General features: G+C 39.1%; 1 protein-coding gene across 1 annotated transcript in view; it reads right to left on the reverse strand.

Annotated features, from left to right (window-relative positions):
* SPTLC3 (serine palmitoyltransferase long chain base subunit 3) overlaps window positions 1-23,935 on the reverse strand; it is a 124,574-nt gene that overhangs the window by 89,962 nt on the left and 10,677 nt on the right. The window contains exon 2 of the mRNA XM_084889031.1: window positions 11,253-11,438. Coding sequence (XP_084745157.1) covers window positions 11,253-11,438 — 186 coding nt within the window. The remainder of the gene's footprint in view (window positions 1-11,252; window positions 11,439-23,935) is intronic.

Raw genomic sequence — 23,935 nt, forward strand, 5'->3', positions numbered from 1 at the left:
GATAGGAATAGGCAATCTAGAGGAATAAGCATAAATGTCTAATAACCATATCAAAAGAGGCTCCATCTCATTCTTAATCAGAAAATGCAAATTAAGTCAAGAATAAAAATATGTACACCTATCTGATTGGCAAAAATAAAAATAAAAATGTTGATGATGTCAACATATCAAGTACTGGCAAGGAAGCAAGACCTCTCAGGTACTGCTGACTGGAGTTCAGCTATGCAAACTTCTTGACAGGAAATTTGCCAATCTCTCAGAAGTTAAATGTACATTATTTAGATGCAGAAAGCCATTTTTAGGAATTATCTTCAAATAAATGTATGTCTATTCATTATATAATTATTTACAACAATTAAATATGGTAATATAAATGATCATCTATACTAATAAAAGGGTAATATGCTAATTAGAGCAGACATCTTATAGATGTCCATCCAGATGTCCATCTGGACAAAGCCACAGCAGTTGCAAGGCCCAGGGCTCAGGCAGCAGTGGGCTCAAGCAGCCTTGAGCCCTGCTGGCTGGGAGGCTTGGGTTTCAGGCAGCTGTGGGCTCAGGCAGCCATGGGTCCTGGCAGCTGTGAGGCCCAGGGCTCAGGCCTCGCAGCCACTGTGGCCAGCATTGACAGCAGCAGCAGGGTGATGGAGGTAGTGTCTTCCCCTGATCAGTCTGGTCATCTCCTGCAGCTTAGGCCTGCTCTCCGGGGTAGCAGGCCTAAGCTGTCAGTAGGACATCCCCTGAGGGCTCCCAGGCTGTGAGAGGGGGCAGGCCAGGCTAAGAGAACCTTCCAGTGCACAAGAATTTTCATGCCCCAGGCCTCTAGTCTATACTAATAAAAGGGAAATATGCAAATTTGTCACAACACCCTCACAGTAACAATAGAACAGCAGGCTACATAGGGCAACCAGGCTGGAAGGGGAGTTAGTGAGGGACAACCAAACGACTGACCAGCAGCTGCATGGGGCAACCTGGCTAACAGGGGGGGGCAGTGAGGGGTGACTAGGCCAGCGGAGGGGGGCAGTGAGGGGTGACCAGGATGGTAGAGGTGGGTACTAAGGGGTGACCAGGTCAGTGGGGAGAGGAGCAATTAGGGTGACCAGGCCAGTAGTAGGGGGGGGGCAGTTGGGGGCAACCAGGCCAGCAGTGGGGACAGTTGGGGGCAATCAGGCAGGCAGGCAGGTGAGCAGTTAGGAGCCAGCGGTCTTGGGTTGTGAGAGGGATGTCCCTAGGATCGGGCTGGGCTGAAACTTGCAGTCGGACATCCCCTGAGAGGTCCTAGGTTGGAGAAGATCCAGGTTGGTCTGAGGGGACTCCCTGTTCCCTCATGCATGAATTTTATGCACTGGGCCTCTAGTCTATAATTAAAGCATAATATGCTAATTAGACTAGATGTCCTTTTGGATGACCTTCCAGATGAAGCCGGGGCTGCAAGGGAAGCCCGGTTTCCAGGTGTCTGACGATGGCTGGAGGGAAGCCTGGGTCTTTTCCAGCAGCCTGACAGAAGCATGGGTTCCAGGTGCCAGAGGGAAGCCAGTGCTGGCAGCCAGGAGAAGGAAGATCTACTCTTGCAAGAATATCATGCATTGGGCCTCTAGTACACTCATATTACAGAACACCATTGTGCAACTATTGAAAGGAATGATGAAATCCCGAACTGGCTTGTAAAGATATCCAGACATATAGTTAGATTTAGAAAAGAGAATCACACACATGTATGATATGATCTCATTTAAATTAAGGAAAGGATGTAATAAGTACAAATGAATATATGTATAATTAAGTGCACAAAAAGGACAGAAAAGATGAATAAAGAGCCTGCTTTTGATAATTATTTTCATAACTAGGGGCCCAATGCATAAAATTCCTGCAAAAGTAGGCCTTCCTTCCCCCAGTTGCCAGCCTCTCAGGCCTGGCTTCTCGACCCCACCCCCCACCCACACTTGCCTTGGCCTGGTGCTGCCGAGTCCACTACCACACACCCTCGGTTCCCCAGTTCCTTGGAGCTCCCCGATTAATTGCCCCACAGAGGGTTGCCTGGGCCTCCCTTTTTGGAGCAATCACAGTGCCCCCCCCCCCCCAATTGATCACTCTACTGGCCCGTGGCTGTAATGACAGGGCCCCTGGACCAATCACATTGCACCTGCCTTGCTGGCCTGGCACCAGTGTGTGTCATAGCGTGGTTGTCTAGATGGTCATTCTGCTTGTTCAGCTATTTAGTCTATTTGCATATTATACTTTTATTATAGATTACAAAAGTAACAACAAACAAACATGAGTTTGAGGAAGGGCTCTTTGTTAGGGCTGGTGATGACCCACCCATTCCTCACATTGGCTTATTATTAGTTGGTATACATTAACAAAGCTCTATCTTATTGAGATCAATCAACCCTGCCTATTAGGACAGATGCCTCCTTGCAAAGAAAAGTAGAGAGTTCTATATTGTAAAAGAACTAAAAAATGATCTGACTAACATTTAAAGACACATTAGAAATTATCTTTGTGTGTGTGTATACATGGGCATATGTATGTATATATTTGAATATATATATATCTATATATATATCTAAGTATTCACAGTGGGGAGGCTGTGATTTAATTTTATATTTACTGGTGATCTTATTTTACAAAATATTGTAAAACTTTGATTTTGGAGTTGTTTTGCTAAACTATAGGACACGATCTTCTGCTAGTTGCAATTGTGAAAACATATTCATCCCTTGTGAAGTGCATTTGCTTTTTAGAAGCAGCCAGAAAGTATTTGCCACTATGCAAATCACTGGCCAGTGAAATTGAGGATTTCACTGGCCAGTGATTCCTACTATATTTAAAGCTGTTGATTTCTTAGTGATATGTAAGTCAAAGAAGTGTGGGGATGAGTTGTGCTGAGTGAGGATCATGCCAAGCAGAGAGGAGGCATTAAAACTTCATGAGGTAGGTACACGTAAGCTCTTCTTGAGGAAAAGTGAGATCATGGCATTTGAGGTAGAATGAGAACACCTAGGAGTAGAAGAGATGAAGGCTGAGACTTAGAAGGAGCTGTGTTCCATAGGGGCTTGCCTAGCTCTGGCTCTTACTCTGACTGAGAAGAGAAGACATTAAAGGGTTTTGCCCAACAATGGTGTATGATCTTACATAGGTTTTAAAGAAATCATGTTCATTGTTAATTGAGAAGAGACTGAGATGTGGAGTGTGGAAGCAGGATACAGTTAGGCAAGAGAAGGTGGTTGTTAGGACAAAGCTAATGGCATCGGGGGTAGTAAGAAATAGTAGAACAACATATTTTGAACAAAATACCAACAGTATTTACACACAGATTTTATTTTGGATATAAGAAAGAGGAGTCAAGAATGATTGAGGTTTTGAGCCAGAATATGTGGACTGATGGAGTTGCCATTTACTGCTCAGGGAAAGACTATAAGAGGGAGAAGGCTAAAAGGGAATATCAAGTACACAGTTTTGGAAATGTTAACCCATAGTGATGGCTCATGACTGGCCTCTAGTGTGCAGGTAAAAGGTTTGGCCTGGACAGAAGCCCAGACATCTACTCTGTAGTTATGACAGGTAGTGGGGAGATCAAATATGTGAGCACAGGTACATGTTAGTGGCTGAGGAAGCATATTCTGACCTTCTATTTTCTCAATGAAATAGGGAACAAGATTATAACTGAAAGTTAGGAGGGAGAAAAGTGTTGGAAGTTTTGAAGGAAAGAATAAAGTATGGGACAGTCATCTAGAAGAGCTAGTGACTAAATGTAGGAAGGTAATATAATGTGACTGGAAAGGAGCACTAAGGCCCATGTTGAAGCTTGTGATCCTGAATTTAAAGGGATACCCATCAGCATGGTGAGTGAATCCAGTTGAGGGTGTATCAATGTCTATGAAATTTAAGCTGGATAGGAGGAAGAAAATGAAAAAGCTTAAAATCAGGGGATCCCAGGCTCCAGGGACAGGACTGAATAAGAGATATTATTAATGAGGTGACCTTTGGAAAGCATCTAAGCATTGGACCAAACCATCTAAATTATAGAATTTCAGTCCAACTTTTGGGGAGGAGAGAGGGCCTGAAGCTACAATCACTTGCCAATGGCAGATCATTTAATCAATTATAGCCATGTCATGAAGCCCCATAAAATCTCAAAAGGATGGGATTCAAAAAGCTTCTGGGTTGGTGAACACATGGAGGTGCTTAGAGTGTAATGCACTGGAGAGGGCATGGAAGGTCTCTGACATTTTTCTTATACACCTTGACCTATGAATCTCTTCTATTTGTTTGTTTTTGAGTTATATCCTTTTGTAAAAAACTGGTGGTCTAGTAGGTAAAATGTTCTCTGTGTTCTGTGAGCCACTCTAGCAAATAAATCAAACTGAAGAAGGGGGTTTAGGAACCTTCAATGTATAGCAGTTGGTCAGAAATACAAGTGATAACATTGACTTGAAACTAGAGTCTGAAGTCCAAGGAGGGGATGTTGGAACCCTCAATATAGAGCCATTAAGAAACACAAATTAAACTTGTGAAAGGCATGAGAGAGAGAGAGAGAGAGAGAGAGAGAGAGAGAGAGAGAGAGCAGAGAGAGAGATGAGAGACACCCTGTAGAATATATTTCCATTTCTCATTCTATTTCTGGGTAGATAGTGTCATAATTTAGCCCAATTCTTAGACATCCTGGTCCAAGAATTGTTTGTTGGTGTTGGGGAATACTCCTATATGAATATTGAGTCTTAGAACACTATTTATACCTGAACACAGGTGATAACTGAATTTCAAATTGAGAACCTCTAGAATAGCAATGCTTCTTACATTGTCACATTTTAACATGTGTCCACATCACTTGAGGGTCATGGTGAAATAAAGATTTAGCTTTAGAATTTCTGCACTGGGCCTAAAATTCTCTATTTGTAATAAGCTCTCACGTGATACCTTTGAGAAGGGTCAACTTATGCTCCTTGTACCAGCAGAACTGTTATTACCTGGAAGCTTGTTAGAGATGCAGAATCTTGGCCCCATCCCAAAGCTATTAAAGGAGAATATACATGATCTCCAGACCATTTGAATACACAGGAAAGTTTGAGAATCACTGCTGTACATATTGGTTTCTAACTTAGACTGCACTGAAGAATCACCTGGGAAGCTTTTATGAGCTCCATCAACCAGGGTTCACCACAAAACAATTAAATCTAAATATCTGGAGGTAAATCTCACATATTAGTACCTTTTAAAGCTTCACAAGTGATCGCAATGTGCAGCCAAGGCTAATAACTGGTCTGATATTACCATCCTACCTAGCTGCTGGCAAGCATGTTAAGTTCCCAAAGAAGCCCCAATAAAGCTGAGTTTAGACCCACCTAGGTTCAAACAGGAAGACCAGTGCTTGGGTCATCTGTTTGTTTTGGACAAAATCATATCTCATACTCAGTGATCTTATTGGACCCTGTACTTCAAATTACTCAGAAGAAAGTCTCTCTGGGAGAAGCAGGCTACTGCATCAGGGTGCAAAACAAGTTTTAATTCATATAAACATTTGGAGACGTGTCTTAAACATTCCTATAGCTACAACTTGCTGAGCCCTCTTTCTCCCATGTGGATGTAAAAGTCTCCGCAGATGGGCAAGAAATGTCTGGAATTTACTTGTAGGGGCACTGGGGGACTATCTGGATCTAATGTGAATACAAAATTGCAATTAAAATGTTCTGTAACAGTCTGGTGTCATTAGAAGGAGTCTTGATGAACATGATAGCAACTATAAAGATGGATAAATGTGGCTATGCATGAAGATATTACAGTCTCTGATGATGCTTGACATTTACTTGATTATATTTGCTTACATCTTCTTGTTTTTGAGAAGTTGGGCCATTACCTCATTAAGAAAGTAATTAACCCAGAGAGATCTTTAATAAATTACAATTCAACTCTAAAGTTACCTTTTATTTTAAAAAAATAGACAATGTTTCTACAAAATTAAAAGTTGAAAGAAGGATTTAAGAAAACATATTTAAACCATATATCTGTTTGTATTGTTCTTTTCCTTGCCAGTGTCTTCTGATTGTTGATGGAGTCTATGGGAGGTACCAGGTGTCCTGGGCCTGTGACATTTTTAGTGTTCTCTTGAAAAGAGATTTTTATTTTTCTATTCTTTTCACTTGGTTTATACTAATGAATTAGAGCTTTCATGTTTTAGAATAAACTTCAGAGAATTTGGGCTAGAAATCAAAAAGGAGAAAAATAAAAGAGAGTCTAAATTTGGGCAACAGTTTAGTTTGAATGGATGGCTTGTTATGACAGAAGTCATCTCTGTGAGAGAAAATAGAGAAATTGAATTAAAAAGTGCTTATATTTGATTAACAAAAAGTGAGGGAAAGGACAAGCCCATTAGTTTGACCATTCGTACACTTTAAATATATACAATGTTATTAAAAATAAGATCAAAATTTGAAAATTAAGAGTCTAAGAGTGTAATCAGAAGCCACAGCAGCCATTTGTGATATTTTTAAAACAAGAATAACTCTTGTCCACCATCACTTCATGGAAGTGCTTTCTTTCCTGATGTCATTTTATGAATGGCTTGTTTGTCTTATGGGGCAATCTATTCTGCACTCCTAGTGACCCAGCTTTTAGAATAGAATAATGCTCATTTCTGCTAAAAGAACCAATGGTCATTGAAAAGCAGCACATTCCATGCTTCCAGCCAAAGATTTCAAAATGTGCCTCGGATCGCTTATTTTCACAGAGCAAGGTTACTGTCAGAAGTGCAGGACTAGGGGCAATATTAAAAGGATAAAGGTCAGCCTGGAGATAGAGTATCTAGTGACTAAGTCCCATAAAAATGTACATACTGATTGCAGCCATTGCCGTTAATTAGGGCCTGTTACTCTGCAAGCCTCTAAATCTAACCGGGCTCAAAAGGAAAGAACACATATTAAAAAGGGTGTCACATAAAAGGAATATCTATGAAGGAGAGTCAATTGACTGATGATGCTTTCAACTTCACAGAGATCAAATGGGTAGGACAGCCGAGACCGGTTTGGCTCAGAGGATAGAGCATCGGTCTGCGGACTGAAAGGTCCCAGGTTCGATTCCAGTCAAGGGCATGTACATTGGTTGCGGGCACATCCCTGGTGGGGGATGTGCAGGAGGCAGCTGATCGATGATTCTCTCTCATCGATGTTTTTAGCTCTCTATCCCTCTCCCTTCTTCTCTGTGAAAAAATCAATAAAAATATATTTTAAAAAAAAAATGGGTAGGACATTATTTATTTTGTAAAATAATACAACAGCCGAAAAACGGTTTGGCTCAGTGGATAGAGTGTCAGCCTGCGGACTGAAAGGTCCCAGGTTCGATTCCGGTCAAGGGCATGTACCTTGGTTGCGGGCACATCCCCAGTAGGAAGTGTGCAAGAGGCAGCTGATCGATGATTCTCACTCATTGATGTTTCTAACTCTCTATCCCTCTCTCTTCCTCTCTGTAAAAACTCAATAAAATATATTAAAAAAAGAAAAAAAAAGAAATACAACATACTGTTTTACTGAATGCAATGCCTTCCCACCCTCTTATTCCCCCAGAGGTGTTTCAAGCAGTTCTTTCAGCAATAGTGAGGAGTGTTAGACACAGGCTGCTGTGCCCTGTGCCTATCCCATTGTTTTGGACTAAAGCATCTCTTCCTTTGCCAATGCTCAGAGTGTTGGAGGCTGGCAGCTCAAAGAAGGGAGCTGCCCCACTCAAGGTCAAATCCCTTTCTGGAGGTAGTCCTCATCTATCATCATTGAAGGCTCAACCCCCTGTCTCAACACTTCTGAAGGGCTCTCCCATCTCAAGAGCTCCCTGAATGCATCACAAATCACCTTCACCATCTTTCTTCCCCTTCACTCCCTCCCAAGTGTACAGCTCTTGATCCCAGGAGCATATCTCTATAACCTTCTTGCCCTCAACCACCTTAGAGTTGTCTATGCTGAGAACCAACTTGCATATATATAAATGTGTTCTGCTTGAAAGTAAGAAGTGCTTTAGGGAAACCAAACAAGCCCCTCAGCGTTGATAATGCTAAAATATTGGAACAGGTTAGAAGATAGATGGCAGATCTGAAGCCCAAACCTGCCAAGGGATGCCACCCTGAGAAATTTAGACTTGACTGACACCTTTCAGCAAATATTCTGTAATGTACTGAATTAGTGTGCATGCTACTTATACTCAGGGAGCAGGCAGATTTGTGGTAAGAGCTTCTAGAATAGACCAGCTGGTGTCAGGGAGGGGCTGCGAGGATCCTGCTAAGAGTGGCTAAAAATAACTTGCTCCCTCCTTCCTATTCCCAAGTTCATTATCAGCTCTGCTAGGACCTGAGAAACCTCATCTTTCTCTGGGAGCATGGTGGATTGTTCCCTGTTTGATTTAACTGCTTCAACATCCTTTACCATTTAAAAATCTTTATACCTCAAAACTGTGTCTGTGACCTCTTTTTTAAGGCAAAAACAAGACCATTTTGTTGTGATGGGTATGCCACTATCGACCTCATGTCTGACCAAAGTAGAAATTTGACATTCCTCCCTCTATATTATTTTCTATATAATTTTAAGACTTTTTGATACTACCTCTCAAATTAGTTCTCTTTTCTTCCTCAATTCAAACACAAATTATTTCTTTCCTAAACCATTATGGGTTTTCTAGAGTCACTTTGCTTCTAGTCTAGAATTGGAATTCCATCTCTGACATCTTTAAAACTCTCTGAAGTTCTTTGTTCTCTTCTTACTCTCTCTCTCTCTCTCTCTCTCTCTCTCTCTCTCTCTCTCTCTCTCTCTCTCTCTCTCCCTCTCTCTGTCCCCCCCCCCCCCAAGCTATTCCTTGGGAGACCTCATCTACTTCTTTGGGTTTTATTAATGGTGATATGCTCAAGATATGCAGAAGATGCCACAATATCCATCTGAGACGTTTCTCGGGAAGTCTAGAGTTCTATCTTTAGCTGCCAATTTTTCAAACCCAACTTGTCAAAGGATGATTTGATCACTTTTCCCCTCCTCTGGATCTTTTTTCCTCTATCCCTCATTTCAGTGAATTAAACCACTTTCTAGTCTCCTCATCTCCCCAAATCATAAGCCTGTGTGTGGTCTTTGATCTGTCCATCTCTAATTTCTCAGGTCAAACCAATAATCCCTGCTATCTTCTTAAATATCTCTTGATCTTATCTCACCAGCTGGGTTATCACTACCTTGGTCCCAGCCCAAGTTCTCACCTAGATTTTTTTTAAACCTGGATTTCTATCAGTCTTTTAACTGATTTGTTTGGTCTCTATGTTATCCTCCTGCAATCCCTGTTTCATAGGGTAGTGAACAGAATCTTTCTAATCCGAAAATATGCATTTCTTTGCCTGAAATCCTTCAATGCCTTCCCATTGTTCTTATAATAAATATCCATGGCTTATAAAAACCCATTATGGTCTGGCCCCTACTTGCCTCTCAATCTTCTCCCCACATACTCCCACTCTCACAGAACTGCAGTCATTGAATTCCTTGGTTCCTCGAATATACAATGCTTTCTCTTACTGCTGGACCTCTTTCTGTTCCATCTTGCCTTATCCTTTGCTTTATTACTTATTTTTGAGTCATCACATCTCAATTTAATTTTCTCTTCCTTCCATAAGCCTTCACTGACCACCAAGTTTGGGTTCCATGTTTTTTTTCTTTTTGGTTCTCTTGACATCCTCTTTTTAACTCTATAGTATTCTTATCAAGTTCTATTGCAATTTTTTATTGGTTAGCTCTCTAAAGGCAAGAATTGTATCTGCCCTGGTTATTCTTATATCCCTGATTGTAGCATGGTGGCTTGCAAACATGCATGCTCAAAGAGAATCTGATTTGATTAATAAGTTAATGAATACCTTGACACAGGCAGTGCCCTTTTCTGAGAATGTCTTTCTTTGTGCCCTTGGTCACTAGGCAAATTCCTGCTCCCCATTCAAGCCCCAGCATCATGGCTTTCTGACTTCCTAAATGAATCACAGAACACAAATTCCGAATCCCACATCACACTCCTCCCTATCATCACTTTTGTCATATGCTTTGCTTATGAGTTTGTTTCTGCATACCAGGCTTCAAATTATCTGATGGCAGGAACTGTCTTTTCTTCTCTCTATAGTATAATAGCACCCATTGCCTGATAGTTGCTAAAAGTAGGAGGAATTATAATAATAACTCTGGGCCTTATTTTCTATTGAAGGTGATACACTTGACTTAAGGCAATTCCAAAAAGAAAAAAAAAATGCCTATGAGATTTGTTCATGGAAGCATTACTGTAATAAGTGTTTATCTTACTATAGGTACTGGTTGCTAAGTGACAGGATTTGAGGTTCCCTCATTACATTGAAATTCATGCCTCACCTATCTTCTTTATTTAGATATGTTTAAAGCTCCATCATGTCAAATAATTTATGACCACACTCAGTATTACAAAGCAATTTTTAGGAAAAAAAGGTTCATGATATCATAAATAATTTTAACCAGTCTGGAAATCATGTTAACAAAATGCAGACTCTTTGAATATATTTGAATGTTTTCCAGGCTGCCCTGTTAACTCGATGTGAAAAGAGGATGATGTAGACTTTTATAGGCTAACTATAGAAAGTATTTAGATCAGAAGTGATTTTTAAGTCCATGAGATATTTGGCAATGTCTGGAGGCATTTTTGATTGTCACAAGTATGTGGGAGAGTGCTAATGGCATCTAATGGTTAGAGGCTAGGAATGCTATTAAAGATTCTACGATGAACATGCAGCATCCCACAAGAAAGAATTATCCAGTCTAAAATATCAATAGTATCAACATTAAGAAGCCCTGATCTAGATGAAATAAAAATCTCACACTTTATTTAGATACACTTTTGTATTCTAGGATTAAACACAAATAATACTCATCTTGCAACTAGAAGACCAGAATATAGTCCCATACATGTGTCTTGCTCTTATGTTTTTTTTTAAGTCTCTAAATGGTATTTTAATATCTCATGGGTTGTTATAAAAGTTAAATATGATAGTGTGTGTAAAAAAACTTTTATTTTAGTATCTGGTGAATGATAGTTAATAAATATTTGTATAAAACAAGTCCATGAACACACAGGGATGAGGTCTAGGGGTGGAAATAAATAGCATCTACCCTGAGGAGTTCCTGAGCTCCTCACTCTTTATAGTACCTGCACATGCATCACTACTGGTGAGAACATTTTAGAGAAGAATAGCATTGACAAAGATCCAGGGAGATGTGCATACATACTTTTTGTTCTTCTCGCTCTATAGCTGCATTGCATTTCTCTATTCCCGAGTTTCTCAAAAAGTCTCTGAGATAGCCAAATAGAGTTCCAATTCCATATCCCATGTAAGTGAAAACCATAACATGAAGAGGTGCTTCCTCAAAGGATTCAACAATCGGCTTCTCATAAAAATGTGGCTCCCCATTTTGCTGAAAACAGAATAAAATCGAATGTTAGTACTCTCCCATTACAATAAAGTATGATCTTAAAATTTTGGACTTCAACCTTTTTGAAAATTGGTCACTGAAGAGGTAATCAGAAATGTACATTTTATTCTACAATCCCCTACTGAAGCAATTGGTTAAGGTAAACATTCTCAACAGATGTTAACTCCATTAAGTGAACAGTTAATGAGGAATTAGGTTTTTACAAGATGACAATATATCACCCTTGGGTTCCAAAATGACATACCTGGTTACCACCTTAAACCACATAAAATTACATCACAGATGTTGGAGCAATTAGCCACTCTGTGCTCTCATTATGTTGTAGTATTCAATATACCAATGGAACATTTAAGCTAAATTTAGTCAAGCTCTTATATCTAACTTCCATTTCATAAGAAAATATCAGGCTAGAGGAATATGATAACTTGCTTCATGAGGAAACAATGAGATAATCACAATGTGGCACTTTCTGTATGACAATTGGCTTGGTCTTTAATAGCAAAAAAATATATAAAATGAGACTATATCAAACTAGAGAGCTTCTCACAGCAAAGAAAACAATCAACAAAAGCTCTCTGAATGGGAGAAAATATTTGCAAACCGTATATCTGATAAGAGGTTAATGTCCAAAATACATAAGAAACACATACAACTTAAAAAATCTAAATAATCCAATTTAAAAATGGATGAAGGACCAGAATAGACAGACGTTTTCCCAAAGAAGACATATAAATGGCCAACAGGTATATGAAAAGGTGCTCAACATCCCTAACCATGAGGGAAATGCAAATCAATACTGCATTGAATAATGCAAATTAACAGAGTATTGAATAATGCAACTGGAATAATGATATTATCACCTCACGCCTGTTAAGTTGGCTGTCATAAAAACAATAAGATATAGCAAGTGTTGGCAAAGGTGTGGAGAAAAAGGGAACCCTGTGTATTATTAGTGGGGATATAAATTGGTGTAACCATTAGGGAAAACAATATGAAGTTGCCTCAAAAAGATAAGAAAATCCTGCCATGATGAACCTGGAGGACATGATGCTAAGAAAAATAAGCCAGACAAAAAAAGACAAATACTATATGATCTCAATTACATGTGGAATCTAGAAAAGATGAGTTCTCAGAAGCAAAGAATGGCCTGGTGGTGAGGAAATGGTGAGATGTTGGTCAAAAGATACAAAACTTCAGCAATAGTATGAATAAGTTTTAAGTATGTATAGCATGGTGACTACAGTTAATAATACTGTATAGCATATTTGAAATTTGCTAAGAGAGTAGATCTAAAGTGTTATTACCACACACACACACACAATTTGGTAACTAGGTAAGGTGAGGGATGTGTTAATTAGTTTGATCATGATAATTTCACAACATATGCTTATGTAAAATTATGTTGTATGCCTCAAATATACAGTTTTTATTTGTCAATTATACTTGAGTCAAGTGGGAAAAAAGAGAAAAAAAAGTAGGGAGAAGTCTTAAAAAAGACAACAAAAGCAGTTGTGGTGTTTCATTAAATCACTTGTTTGTTTTTGTAAAATAACCAAAACACTGATAAAAAATATTTTGAACAACTGTAGAAATCCAAAAATTAACTGGAAATGTATCTTATTAAGGAGTTATAAATTTTAGTTGGAATGACAGTATTATAATTATGTAGAAGGATGTTTTCATCTTTCTAGATGCATGCTAAAATATTAAGAAATATGGTTTAAGTGTTATCACAGTTGCAATTTTCTTTCAAATGATCCATCAAAAATAAAATATATAAATGAAGCAATTTTTGGAAAAATGTTAATAACTTGCATTTAGAGGTATGGATGTTTGTTAAATATTTTACATTTCTATGTGTTTATTTTTTTTTCATAATATAAAGCTAAAATATTTCTCTCTTTTGTTTTAGGTGTCAGCATTCCAGTGGAAAGCAGATTTTGGTACCAAACCATTCTGAGGCTTGCTTAATTGATTTGCACCCAAATAGCTCAGTCAATGTTTACTCAGTGAATTTGTGAATAAGTTATTAATACTACTACTTAAATAAGTTTTTCTTTAAATATTAATTATACCTTCAGTCATTATTTCATTCAACAACATTTCTTATGCATTATCTCATTGGAAAATGGGGAATCTTTTTGAGTGCTTGAATATATAAATTTTAGTCATTTCAAGAAACTGTCAAATGTCTACTGGTATTTAGTGCATTAATTTATCATATACATGCATATTTAGAAAAATATATTATATAAAATCATGTAAATTAGAAATACTGGTTTTGCTACTTATGTATTCTTTATCACCATTACAAGTATGTTTTATTTCACCAACAATTTTCTAAAGCTTATCATCTTTGTTTCCTCTCTAATATTTGATATACAGTATTATTTGATTCTGTGACTTACTCACCAAGACACAAAATATATGACTATCAAAACTAATCTATCCAGCCCTGGCACTGAAGGGTCACAGGTTCTATTCCTGGTCAGGACACCTATCTGGATTGCAAGTTTGCTCCCATGTCCCCAGTCAGGACGTGTGAGGGAGGCAGTAAGTCCTTGGTGACATTGATGTTTCTTTCTCCTTCACCCTCTCCCCCTCCCTTCCACTTTTTCAGAAAAGCAATGGGAAAAAATACCCTAGGGGAGAGGATTAACAAAAAAAAAAAAAAATCTACCTGGTAGATAACAATTTTTTATCTCTACATTACTTGTTTTTAAAAACAGTTTTTTTAAAAAAACATTTTTATAATTTTAACACTTGTGTTAAGTCAAAACCTCACAAAATCTTATTAAAATATATTGCCTCCACCCGTGCTAACCCGTTTGGCTCAGTGGATAGAGTATCGCCTGTGGACTGAAAGGCCCCAGGTTTGATTCTGGTCAAGGCATGTACCTTGGTTACAGGCACATCCTCAACAGGAGGTGTGCAGGAGACAGCTGATCGATGTTTCTCTCTCATTGATGTTTCTGACTCTTTATCCCTCTCCCTTCCTCTCTGAAAAAAAAAAAAAAATCAATAAAAAATGCATTTCCTCCTTATTTATTCAGTATATCAGGTTCCTTCTCTAGCCACCTCAAACTGACATTGATGAATATTGCTTTTGCCTGATGTGTCACCCCCAAATGCTACTTGGTGGTTTAAAATAACACAAGTGAGAGAGTGTTGCTTAATATGAGGTCTTGAATAAAAGGTGGAATGAGTTGGCACCAGTTTGGCTCAGTGGATAGAGCGTCAGCCTGTAGACTGAAAGGTCCCAGGTTCGATTCCAGTCAAGGGCATGTACCTTGGTTGCGGGCATATCCCCAGTTGGGGAGGGGTTCAGGAGGCAGCTGATCGATGTTTCTAACTCTCTATCCTCTCTCTTCCTCTCTATGAAAAATCAATAAAATATATATTTTAAAAAAAAAGGTAGAATAAAAGATTATAACAAACACCTTACATTTGGGAATATAGGACATTTATTGAGTGCCTACTGTGAGCCAGCAATGAGCTAGGTTCTGGGGATTCAATGATAACCAAGACAGGCATGGTTCCTGCTCCTGACTTCTTGACTTCCCTTTCATTATGACCTCACATCAGTTCTGTAGGTCTGGTGGATGACTTACTACTCCAGTGCCAACTTTTGGCTCTCCTCAGAGCTCTGTTCTGTGCTTGACTTTGGATTGCATTGGTCTTCAGTATTATTTTGTTCATTAGGGTGGGTGGGTGGGGAGAGATCAACCAAATAACTTGTATGCATATATGCATAACCCATGGACACAGACAATAGTGTGGTGAAGGTCTGGGGGTGTGGGGCAGGAGGCGAGGGTGGACTAGAAGAGGTCAATGGAGAAAATAAGGGGACATATGTAATACTTCCAACAATAAAGATTTTAAGAGTTAAATAAATAAATAAAAAATAGAATACACACATACACAAAGATCCACTTCCTGACTCTTTCCACAACATGGGGACACACAGTTGGCTTTCTTCTTTCCTGGATATGTCTAGACTCTAGCACAAAGGACTGAGATCTTCATGAAGAAAGATTTGATGACCTTGTGTGACTGATTAGGTATGATTTCAAGGAAGAATAAAATGAAAAGTATCTGCCAGGGACATTAAAGTATTGTTGATAGGAAGAAGGAATCAGGAGGGCCGCTTATAGGGGTGAGGCAATGGGTATGTCTGGGACATGCTAAGTTGGAGGTGGAGATTGCAGTCAGAAGTGGGACTGCTTGCCGGGCAGTCAGGGATGCAGGAGAAGAGAAAGGCTCTGGCTGATATAGAGGGTCTGCGAGTCAGCCACTGTGAGGCACAGTTTAAGCCATGGTTGAATGTGGTAAAGCGCCCATTATAAAGAAAGAAAAGCAGTGGGCTTGGGATAGGATTTGGGGACTTATTTCTTTAAAGGACACCATGAAGGAAGAAGCATGAGTCAAAGATACCCAATGTGACTTCAGAAACCTGAGTTAGCCTGCCCACAAAATGAGAGAATTGCTGAGTTACATGAGTGCATTTCATTCAAGGCCATCCTGTGAGAATCAGCAGAAGATTTTCCCTTTGTCCTTTCCTGGCCCATGTCCATTTCTGAACTCCATCTGTGGCCAAAACAAGCAGAGCAACTCCCCGAAAATCCATGGGAACGTTCTGATTAAACTTAAGGCTCTACATACATGCAAACAAAAACCCTCAGTTGAGTGCTCAGTCTGGGACCTTGTAACTATTTTCCCCCTCTGACTTGTAGTCTAAGATAGCTATAACACAAAGAAGAAACTTTCAACACTAGCCAACAGCCCAAATCAATATCTACTTTATTCTCTCTCATATAACTTTATATATTTTTAAATTTAATGTAATTTTATTGGCAGGGTGGAAATGAGATACCTTTACAGAGAATAAGGTTATCTGGAAATATACAGCTCTTTCTGAACAGATGAAAAGTGACTCATTTACCACATTCTTTTACTTAAAATTGAAGTTAGTCATGCCTCATGGGAAGGATTTCTTAGACTAGGGTTGGACAGTTATTTTGAAATATGAGAATTGGCCCTATTATAGCAGATGAAGCATACAATTTTGCTTAATGTGTTGTTGGCTAAGGCAGACACAGCATGGTTATGAGTAATGCATTTTCTTTCTTTGTTCTACCTTCTTTACTATTTTACCTGAAAAAGGAGAGATCCTGAGCCACCTAGCCCAGAGAGCCAGGTCATTTGGGACACTGTGACACCCTGGGTTGGTTTACTTCCTGCATTCCTGTCACATGTGGAAATAAACAGTGTTGGGGCATGCTGGGAGGACCCACTTTACAAATTACTCTTCCATTCAAATTAGCAGGTCTTTTACCGGCTGCCTATTTTGCACTGTCCTAGGATAATATTAATGGGGATATGTAATCAATAAATCCAGTCCCTGTTTCCAAGAATTGATAAGATAATGGTCTTTGAGGGAGGGGAGGAAAGGAGGGGAGTGAGTGTAAATGACCATAACATAGAGCAAAAAGTAAAAGTCATCAGAATGACACAAATGGAGGACCATTATCACATTAGATGGTCAGGACTAGCCTCCTGAAAAAAGTGGAATTTGAGGCCAGTCTTGATGGAGAGGAAGAGCATAAAGGTGGAGAGTGCTTGCAGAGAAGAGAGACTGCCTGGGTTCAAATTCAGACACTTTCATTTGCTGACTCTATGACCTTGCCCTTAAATGCCTCAAAGTAAAATGGAGCTAATAAGGATTGTTTTGAAAATTTATTCAGATAACATATGCAAAGTACCTGCCATACAATGAGCAACCATTAATTGTTATGATTTTCATTAAACTGGAATAGAGGTGATAGATGAAACTGTTAGAATGGATGATGTTACTTTTAGAAAACTATTTGGAAAAGAAGAGACAGAATATATATAGAGCCTTGGCCAATGCTTACACATAGGGAGAAATGGGCAAATGGAGATCCAATAGGAAAGAGCAAGTGTGAGAGATGAGGGAGAAATGGGAGGTTAAAGAGGACAGAGTGGTGGGGGTTGAGATACTGACCTTGAGAAAGGTCATTGTATATGGGGACTCAGACAAAAAAACTTGAACAAGTGATGCTAAACCCCTTCTTTACAGCATACACAAAAATTAACTCAAAATAGATAACAGACCTCAGTGTGAAAGCTAAAACTATAAAACTCTCAGAGGAAAGTATAGGAGTAAATGTTTCCGACCTTAAGTTAGGCAAAACCTTCTCAGATGTGAAACCAAAAGCACAAATGACAAAACATATAAGCTGTACTTCATCCAATTTAGAAGTTTTTGTGCTTCAAAGGATACTATTAAAAAAATAACTGACAGTATTAGATAAAATATTTGCAAATCATCTATCTGATAAGGGTTTAGTATAGAATATATAAAAAAGAACACACAGTTCAATAATAAAAAGCAATCTAATAAAAATATAGGCAAATGATCCAACTATGTGTCAATCAAGATTTACACATGAACACACACACACACACACACACACACACACACACACACACAATTATCCTTAATGGTAGGTAAAATTTAAAGCAGCTCTTTCCTCAATAAAATCCTCCACTTTTACTCTAAAATGTTTCTGTGTCTTATCGGTTTCAAAGTTACCATTTCTATACCTTCTAAAATACTTTGGAATGTCATTAGATAATGGTTGAAACCATACAAATAGTGCTACACCAAAGCTCATGGAAGTGAAGTGGTACAAGAATGATGAGAGTACACAATTCTACCTTATTTGAAAAGTATTTAATGTCTTACAATTGTCCGGGGATATAAAAAAAAAAATGAGTGTTTTAACCTCATTCTTATGTTATGCTCTATGAAACTCAGATATTTCACTCCTGATGTAATTAAATCATTAACCTATGGGCAGACACTAGAATATTATGTTTGACCTCCAAGTGGAAACCTCTTACCTAGGAGATTCCAGTAGGATACTTGGAGTAGAATAAACCAAGTGGCTCAGTTAACTCAATTGTTATACATGACTTCAATTAAAATTTATATTTGTAATATTGCCTTAAAAGTCCAGCATCGTGCCAAAGCCGGTTTTGCTCAGTGGATGAGGACAGAGGAGTCCCGGGTTCGATTCCGGTCAAGGGCATGCACATTGGTTGCGGGCACATACCCGGTGGGGGGTGTGCGGGAGGCAGCTGGTCGATGTTTCTCTCTCATCAATGTTTCTAGCTTTCTATCCCTCTCCCTTTCACTCTGTGGAAAATCAATAAAATATATATTTTTTAAAAAGTCCAGCATCGTGTCTACCTAATGTTTGTGTGTGTGTGTGTGTGTGTGTGTGTGTGTGTGTGTGTGTGTTCTGTTATTCCTGTTTCAGCACTAAACCAAGCCTTACTGAGTGTCTGTGTTAGCTAATGCTCTGCTGGGAGACAGGATGTTCTCAGATAGACTACAGCTGACAAATGGTATCAGAGAGATGTTCAGGGTACTATGGAAATTGGGAGGAAGATGCATTTAACACTTGATGGAAGACATAGGGAGCTTTCATAAATGAGAAGACAGTTGACCAAAAAGATGGGAAGTATGAAGGATATGGGCAGTAGGAATGCATAGAAAGAATGCATAGAAAGATTGCCAAGACAGACTCAGAGCATCCAAGGAGATGTTGATCAACCTTTCTCTTGGACCACTGCAATCATTTTCTGCATGGTCTTTTTACTCCATCCTGACTCCCCAAATCTAAAATTGCTAAATAGCTTTATCTCTAGCTCTAACATCCATACATCATTTATAACAGCTTTCCCAGTGCTTCCTAGAGGTGGTCACCAACAAAAGGGTTTTGGAAAGGCTACCTAGCTCTGCACCTTTTGGTTGTTCTTCACAGTGTACATGATCTAGAACAGTGGTCGGCAAACTCATTAGTCAACAGAGCCAAATATCAACAGTACAACATTTGAAATTTCTTTTGAGAGCCAAATATTTGAAGCTTAAACTTCCAATGCCACTTATTCAAAATAGACTCACACAGGCTGTGGTATTTTGTGGAAAAGCCACACTCACGGGGCCAAAAAGCTGCATGTGGCTCTCGAGCCAGTTTGCCAACCATGGATCTAGAATGTGAGAGCCAGAGGAGATATCTTTCTTGTTCATCACTGTATCTCCATGTCAACACACAGCTTCCAATGGTAGGTTCTAAATAAATATTTGTGATTGACTCAGCTCATTGAATATTATTAAAATGTTGAAGTAAAATTCCACATAACTTTGGAAACCCAGAACATGCATCAAATGTATTTATCACCTTTCATATAAACTTACCTATGCCATGACTAAACTTTATTTTGCATGTGTTGGTTTTCAGCATAAAGTTACTTATATTATTTGCCTGCCTAACATTCACTGTTTGAGACCCAGCACTGACTTTATGTTCTAAAAAATCCAGGCTAGAGGTTCTCACTGCACAACACTGTCATTACACTCACCACATTGTATTACAATGATATTTTAAAAAGACAAGTCATTTGATTAAAAGGACAGAAAATAAAGGATCACTTGCAGAAATAATAGCTTTCATTATCTCTCACACGGGCCTTTAAAATATTTCAAATATTTTCACGCTGTTGTCCAGTGGGGCAAAGACTGGCTGTTCTTCAAACCCATTTTCCTTCTCTCTTTTTCTCAGATGGACTACATTTCCCAATAATCTAGCAGACAGATGTGGTCAACCTACTGAGTTCTACCAATGTGAAAGGGGTAGAAGAGAAATGTGCCCTGTCCATGCCTGGTCCATAAAAGCCTCTCTCATGACCCATCACTTTCTCTTTCCCCTGTTGCCATCTAAATGCTCATGGCCAATGAGACATTGGAAGCCACAGATGAAGGATTGCAGAGCTTTTGTTAGTCTAGTTCCCTGAATAACCGTGTGGAGCACCTCCCCCTTCAACTTCCAATTAAACTTAATATGAGTGAGAAGTAAACAAATATTTGGTGCCTTTTTTTTATTACGTCATCTAATATTACTTTAATGAATACATACTATAGGAATTTTGTAAAAAATATTTTATTTCTAACTCTCACTTAGATGCATTTGAAAGAAATATGGGAACGATGTTACCTTCCCAAAGAAATGAATCAGGACATGTCTGGGCTGACCAAAATTCAAATTTGTATCTAGGGAAACTTATGCCAGACAATTAACTAAATTTGAGGTTAAACTATTGAATTATTGAGCATCTTTGCATGTTAGGCAGTACTAATGGGGAAAAAAAAGAATATTACAAGATTTAAGTTTTAGTGACCACATAAGTCAGAAAGAGACAAAGAGAACGAGAGAGCCAGAGAGAGAGAGAGAGAGAGAGAGAGAGAGAGAGAGAGAGAGAGAGAGAGAGAAACGAGGAACTGTACGGGGACTTGTTCTTTATATATTAGCTACTCCAACTCTTTCTTTCTATCAGTAAACAAGTTCAGTTCCTGAGAGGTTAAGTTGGTTTCCAACTGTCTTGGCTCTTCTCTTCACCACCTGACAAATTAATAAGTCAGAACAGCCCATAAGGAGAGGCACAGGCTTCCACAGGTCACACCCACCATGAGAAGTGAAGGATTCACAGAAAGGGCAAATTTGCTTGAAGGGGTCTAACAGAGTCCCCAGCAGAGTGCCAATGACTATCTGCTGTAGAAATGAATGAATGAACAAATGAATGAGAGAGAGAGAAAGCCAAAATTGGGAAAGGTTGGGAGAGGAGGTGTGGGCCTTCTAGGCCAGGAGGACCAACGCTAGTGGGATAAAACAAGAGGAACAGAACCTTACATGGACCTCTGGCTGGACCTCATGTGTTACCTACTTGGAGATGAGATGTATAAAGCCCACTGTAATGAAATAGGCCCTCTGTGGCAGAGTAAGCCAGGCTTTCTGTTTCAGATAGTGGTGAAAGAACAGTGTGCCTTTTTTGGGATGCCCGCTTACCAGAACTGCTGGAGAAATGCAGAATAGAGAGATTTTAGGATCCTAGGGTTCTACCGGGGTTGACAATGAGGGTGGAGGCTCTAAAGTCAATTAGACATAATTTAACTATGGAACAAAGTGGCTGACTCACCACCCTGCAGCAACTGCATTATTCTGATCTTATTTGCATCAGCTGACTCACAGGAGGATCACAGAGCTTTTAGTAAGTTATTCTGATAAATCAGAGAAAACAATGCACCAGGGGTTTAATGTCACTGAGAATAATTACCACCTACTATCTCCCTGATCAGTTATAATGTGGCATCTGAAAACAGTGCTTATCTCTGAGGTGCTCAAAGCTTTTGTGGCCATGATCTTATTTATTTAGGTAATACTCCTAAGAAGTAGGTGGTGAATAGCTGCAATAGAATTAGAATTACCCTCACTTAATAAAAGAGACATAGGGCATTAAGCAACTTCCCCAAGATTATAAAGCAGGAAAAGGCAGTATTAAGTTGAATTTCTCAACTCCACAGCACCTCAGCTAAAGCAGGAAGGCTTGAAGTTAGATCTCTGAAACACGACAGATTGGAACATATTTCAGAAATCAAATAGCCAGGGGCTGAATCTTTCTCCTTTCCAGGTGGGTATTTGTGGAAGCAAACACTTCATGGGAAGGCTGACTACCATGTGCATGGACCTGTGCTGGGCGCTGGAAGGAACATTCAGGTAGTCTCTCTGTAGTTCCCATCCTCATGGAGTTCACAGGATAATGGGGAGATAAAATGTGTATGCAAAGATATAAAAACCTTTTGGGACTAAACAGAAAGAAGTATCCGATGGCAATATATAATCAAATAGATCACAGTGGTAAAAAGACAAACAAGAAGTTTGGTAAGTCATTCCATATGTATACATTTGTTCATTCATACAACAAACACATCTTGAACACTTACTCCATGCCAGTGGCTGTGTTAGGTCCAGGTGACACAGTGGTGACTAAGAGGGACACAACTCCTGTCCTCATGACAATCATGGGCTATATGTACGCTATTCAATACAGTAACCACCAGCCACAATGGCCTTTATCTTTAAACTTAAATAATTGAAATTAAATTAATGTAGATGTTTAGATCCTCATTCTAAAATATAGCACTAGCTATATTTTAACTGTTTAATAACCACATAAGGCTGATGGCTATATTACGGCTATATTACTGGGACAGATATATAGCATTTTCATCACCATAGGAGGTTCTGTTGACAGGTCAGCAAATTGTGGTGCATAGGCCAGATCTTGCTCACCACCTACTTTTGTAAATAAAGTTTTACTGGAACACAGATGTATCCTTTTGTTTATCTATTATCTATGGATGCTTTCACACTATTAACGGCAGAGTTAAATAGTTGTGACAGAGATTACACAGCCTACAGAGCTAAAAATATTTACTATCTGGTCCTTTACAGAAAAAGTTTGCCAACCCCTGGTCTAGATGGAAATACAGATACAAACATATACTTACAAAAAAGAAAGTGATGCACAAGTAAAGGTGCTGTGAAGTGGATAGCACAGAGATCTGACCTAGTTCAGGAAAAGACAAAAGGCCTCCCTAAAGAAGATGGTACAATAGTTAAAATGAGATTGGAATAATCTTAGGAGTTTACCAGGCACATTGTTCCCAGCAGCAGAAATAGCCCGAGGACCTGCAGGAAAGGTGTGAGGGGACAGGCGTGGCTGAATGTCAGTTCCAGGAAGGGACTCCCTTCCTGTTGTCCATTGCTAGTACTCTAGTACCTAGAGTGCCATCTGATATGAAGTAGCTATCAACTACTAGTACAGGGTAGGAGCTTATGCAGAGTTTATAAACCAAGTTTTGGATTGCAGCCCTGATCCTAATAAGGGAAGCCACTGATGAGTTTTAAACCCATGGCGGTTTAAAATTCTGATCAGATATGTGTTTTCAAAGGGCCTTCGCAAGGCTGTGTGGAGACTGTGTCTTCCTCATTCAGTGTTTTACAGTGACTCATGGTTGTATAGTTGGTGATTTTAAAGTCTCTACTATATCCATTGTAGGAGATTTGATGAAGCTAATGTGTTCAGCCGATTTTGAAATTTTGAGTCAACAACCAAAAATCACAAGGGAAGAGCCTCCTAAACTGCAAGAAAATGAACCAACATCTGAGGCATGTTTTGACAATACAGCTAATGACTCATAGGTGAGTTATAACAAGGGTGGGGTTCCTGGAAGCCCACAAAGTGTGGTTCTGAGTGTCGCTTGGCTGAACTCAGTGGATTAGATTTGAATTGCAAACAATCATTTTTCTCATAAAGTCAAATTGAAACTATTTCTTTTTGCACCTCAAAGATCCTGAACCCCACCCAAAACTTCCTACTCCCTGAAGCTAGACCAAACAGTGCCTGCCATTCAACAACACAAAGAAAAAGAAAGTTTTTCTACTCAGAAAGAGAGGAACTGGCTAAGGATTTGGTTATTGTTCCTCCTTTGTGTTTATTAGGATTTTGCACATACTTCTTTTTTTTTTTTAATCTATTTGTAGTATTGACTT

Source organism: Pipistrellus hanaki (genome assembly GCF_964339955.1).
Source record: "Pipistrellus hanaki genome assembly, chromosome: 6".
Lineage (NCBI taxonomy): Eukaryota > Metazoa > Chordata > Mammalia > Chiroptera > Vespertilionidae > Pipistrellus > Pipistrellus hanaki.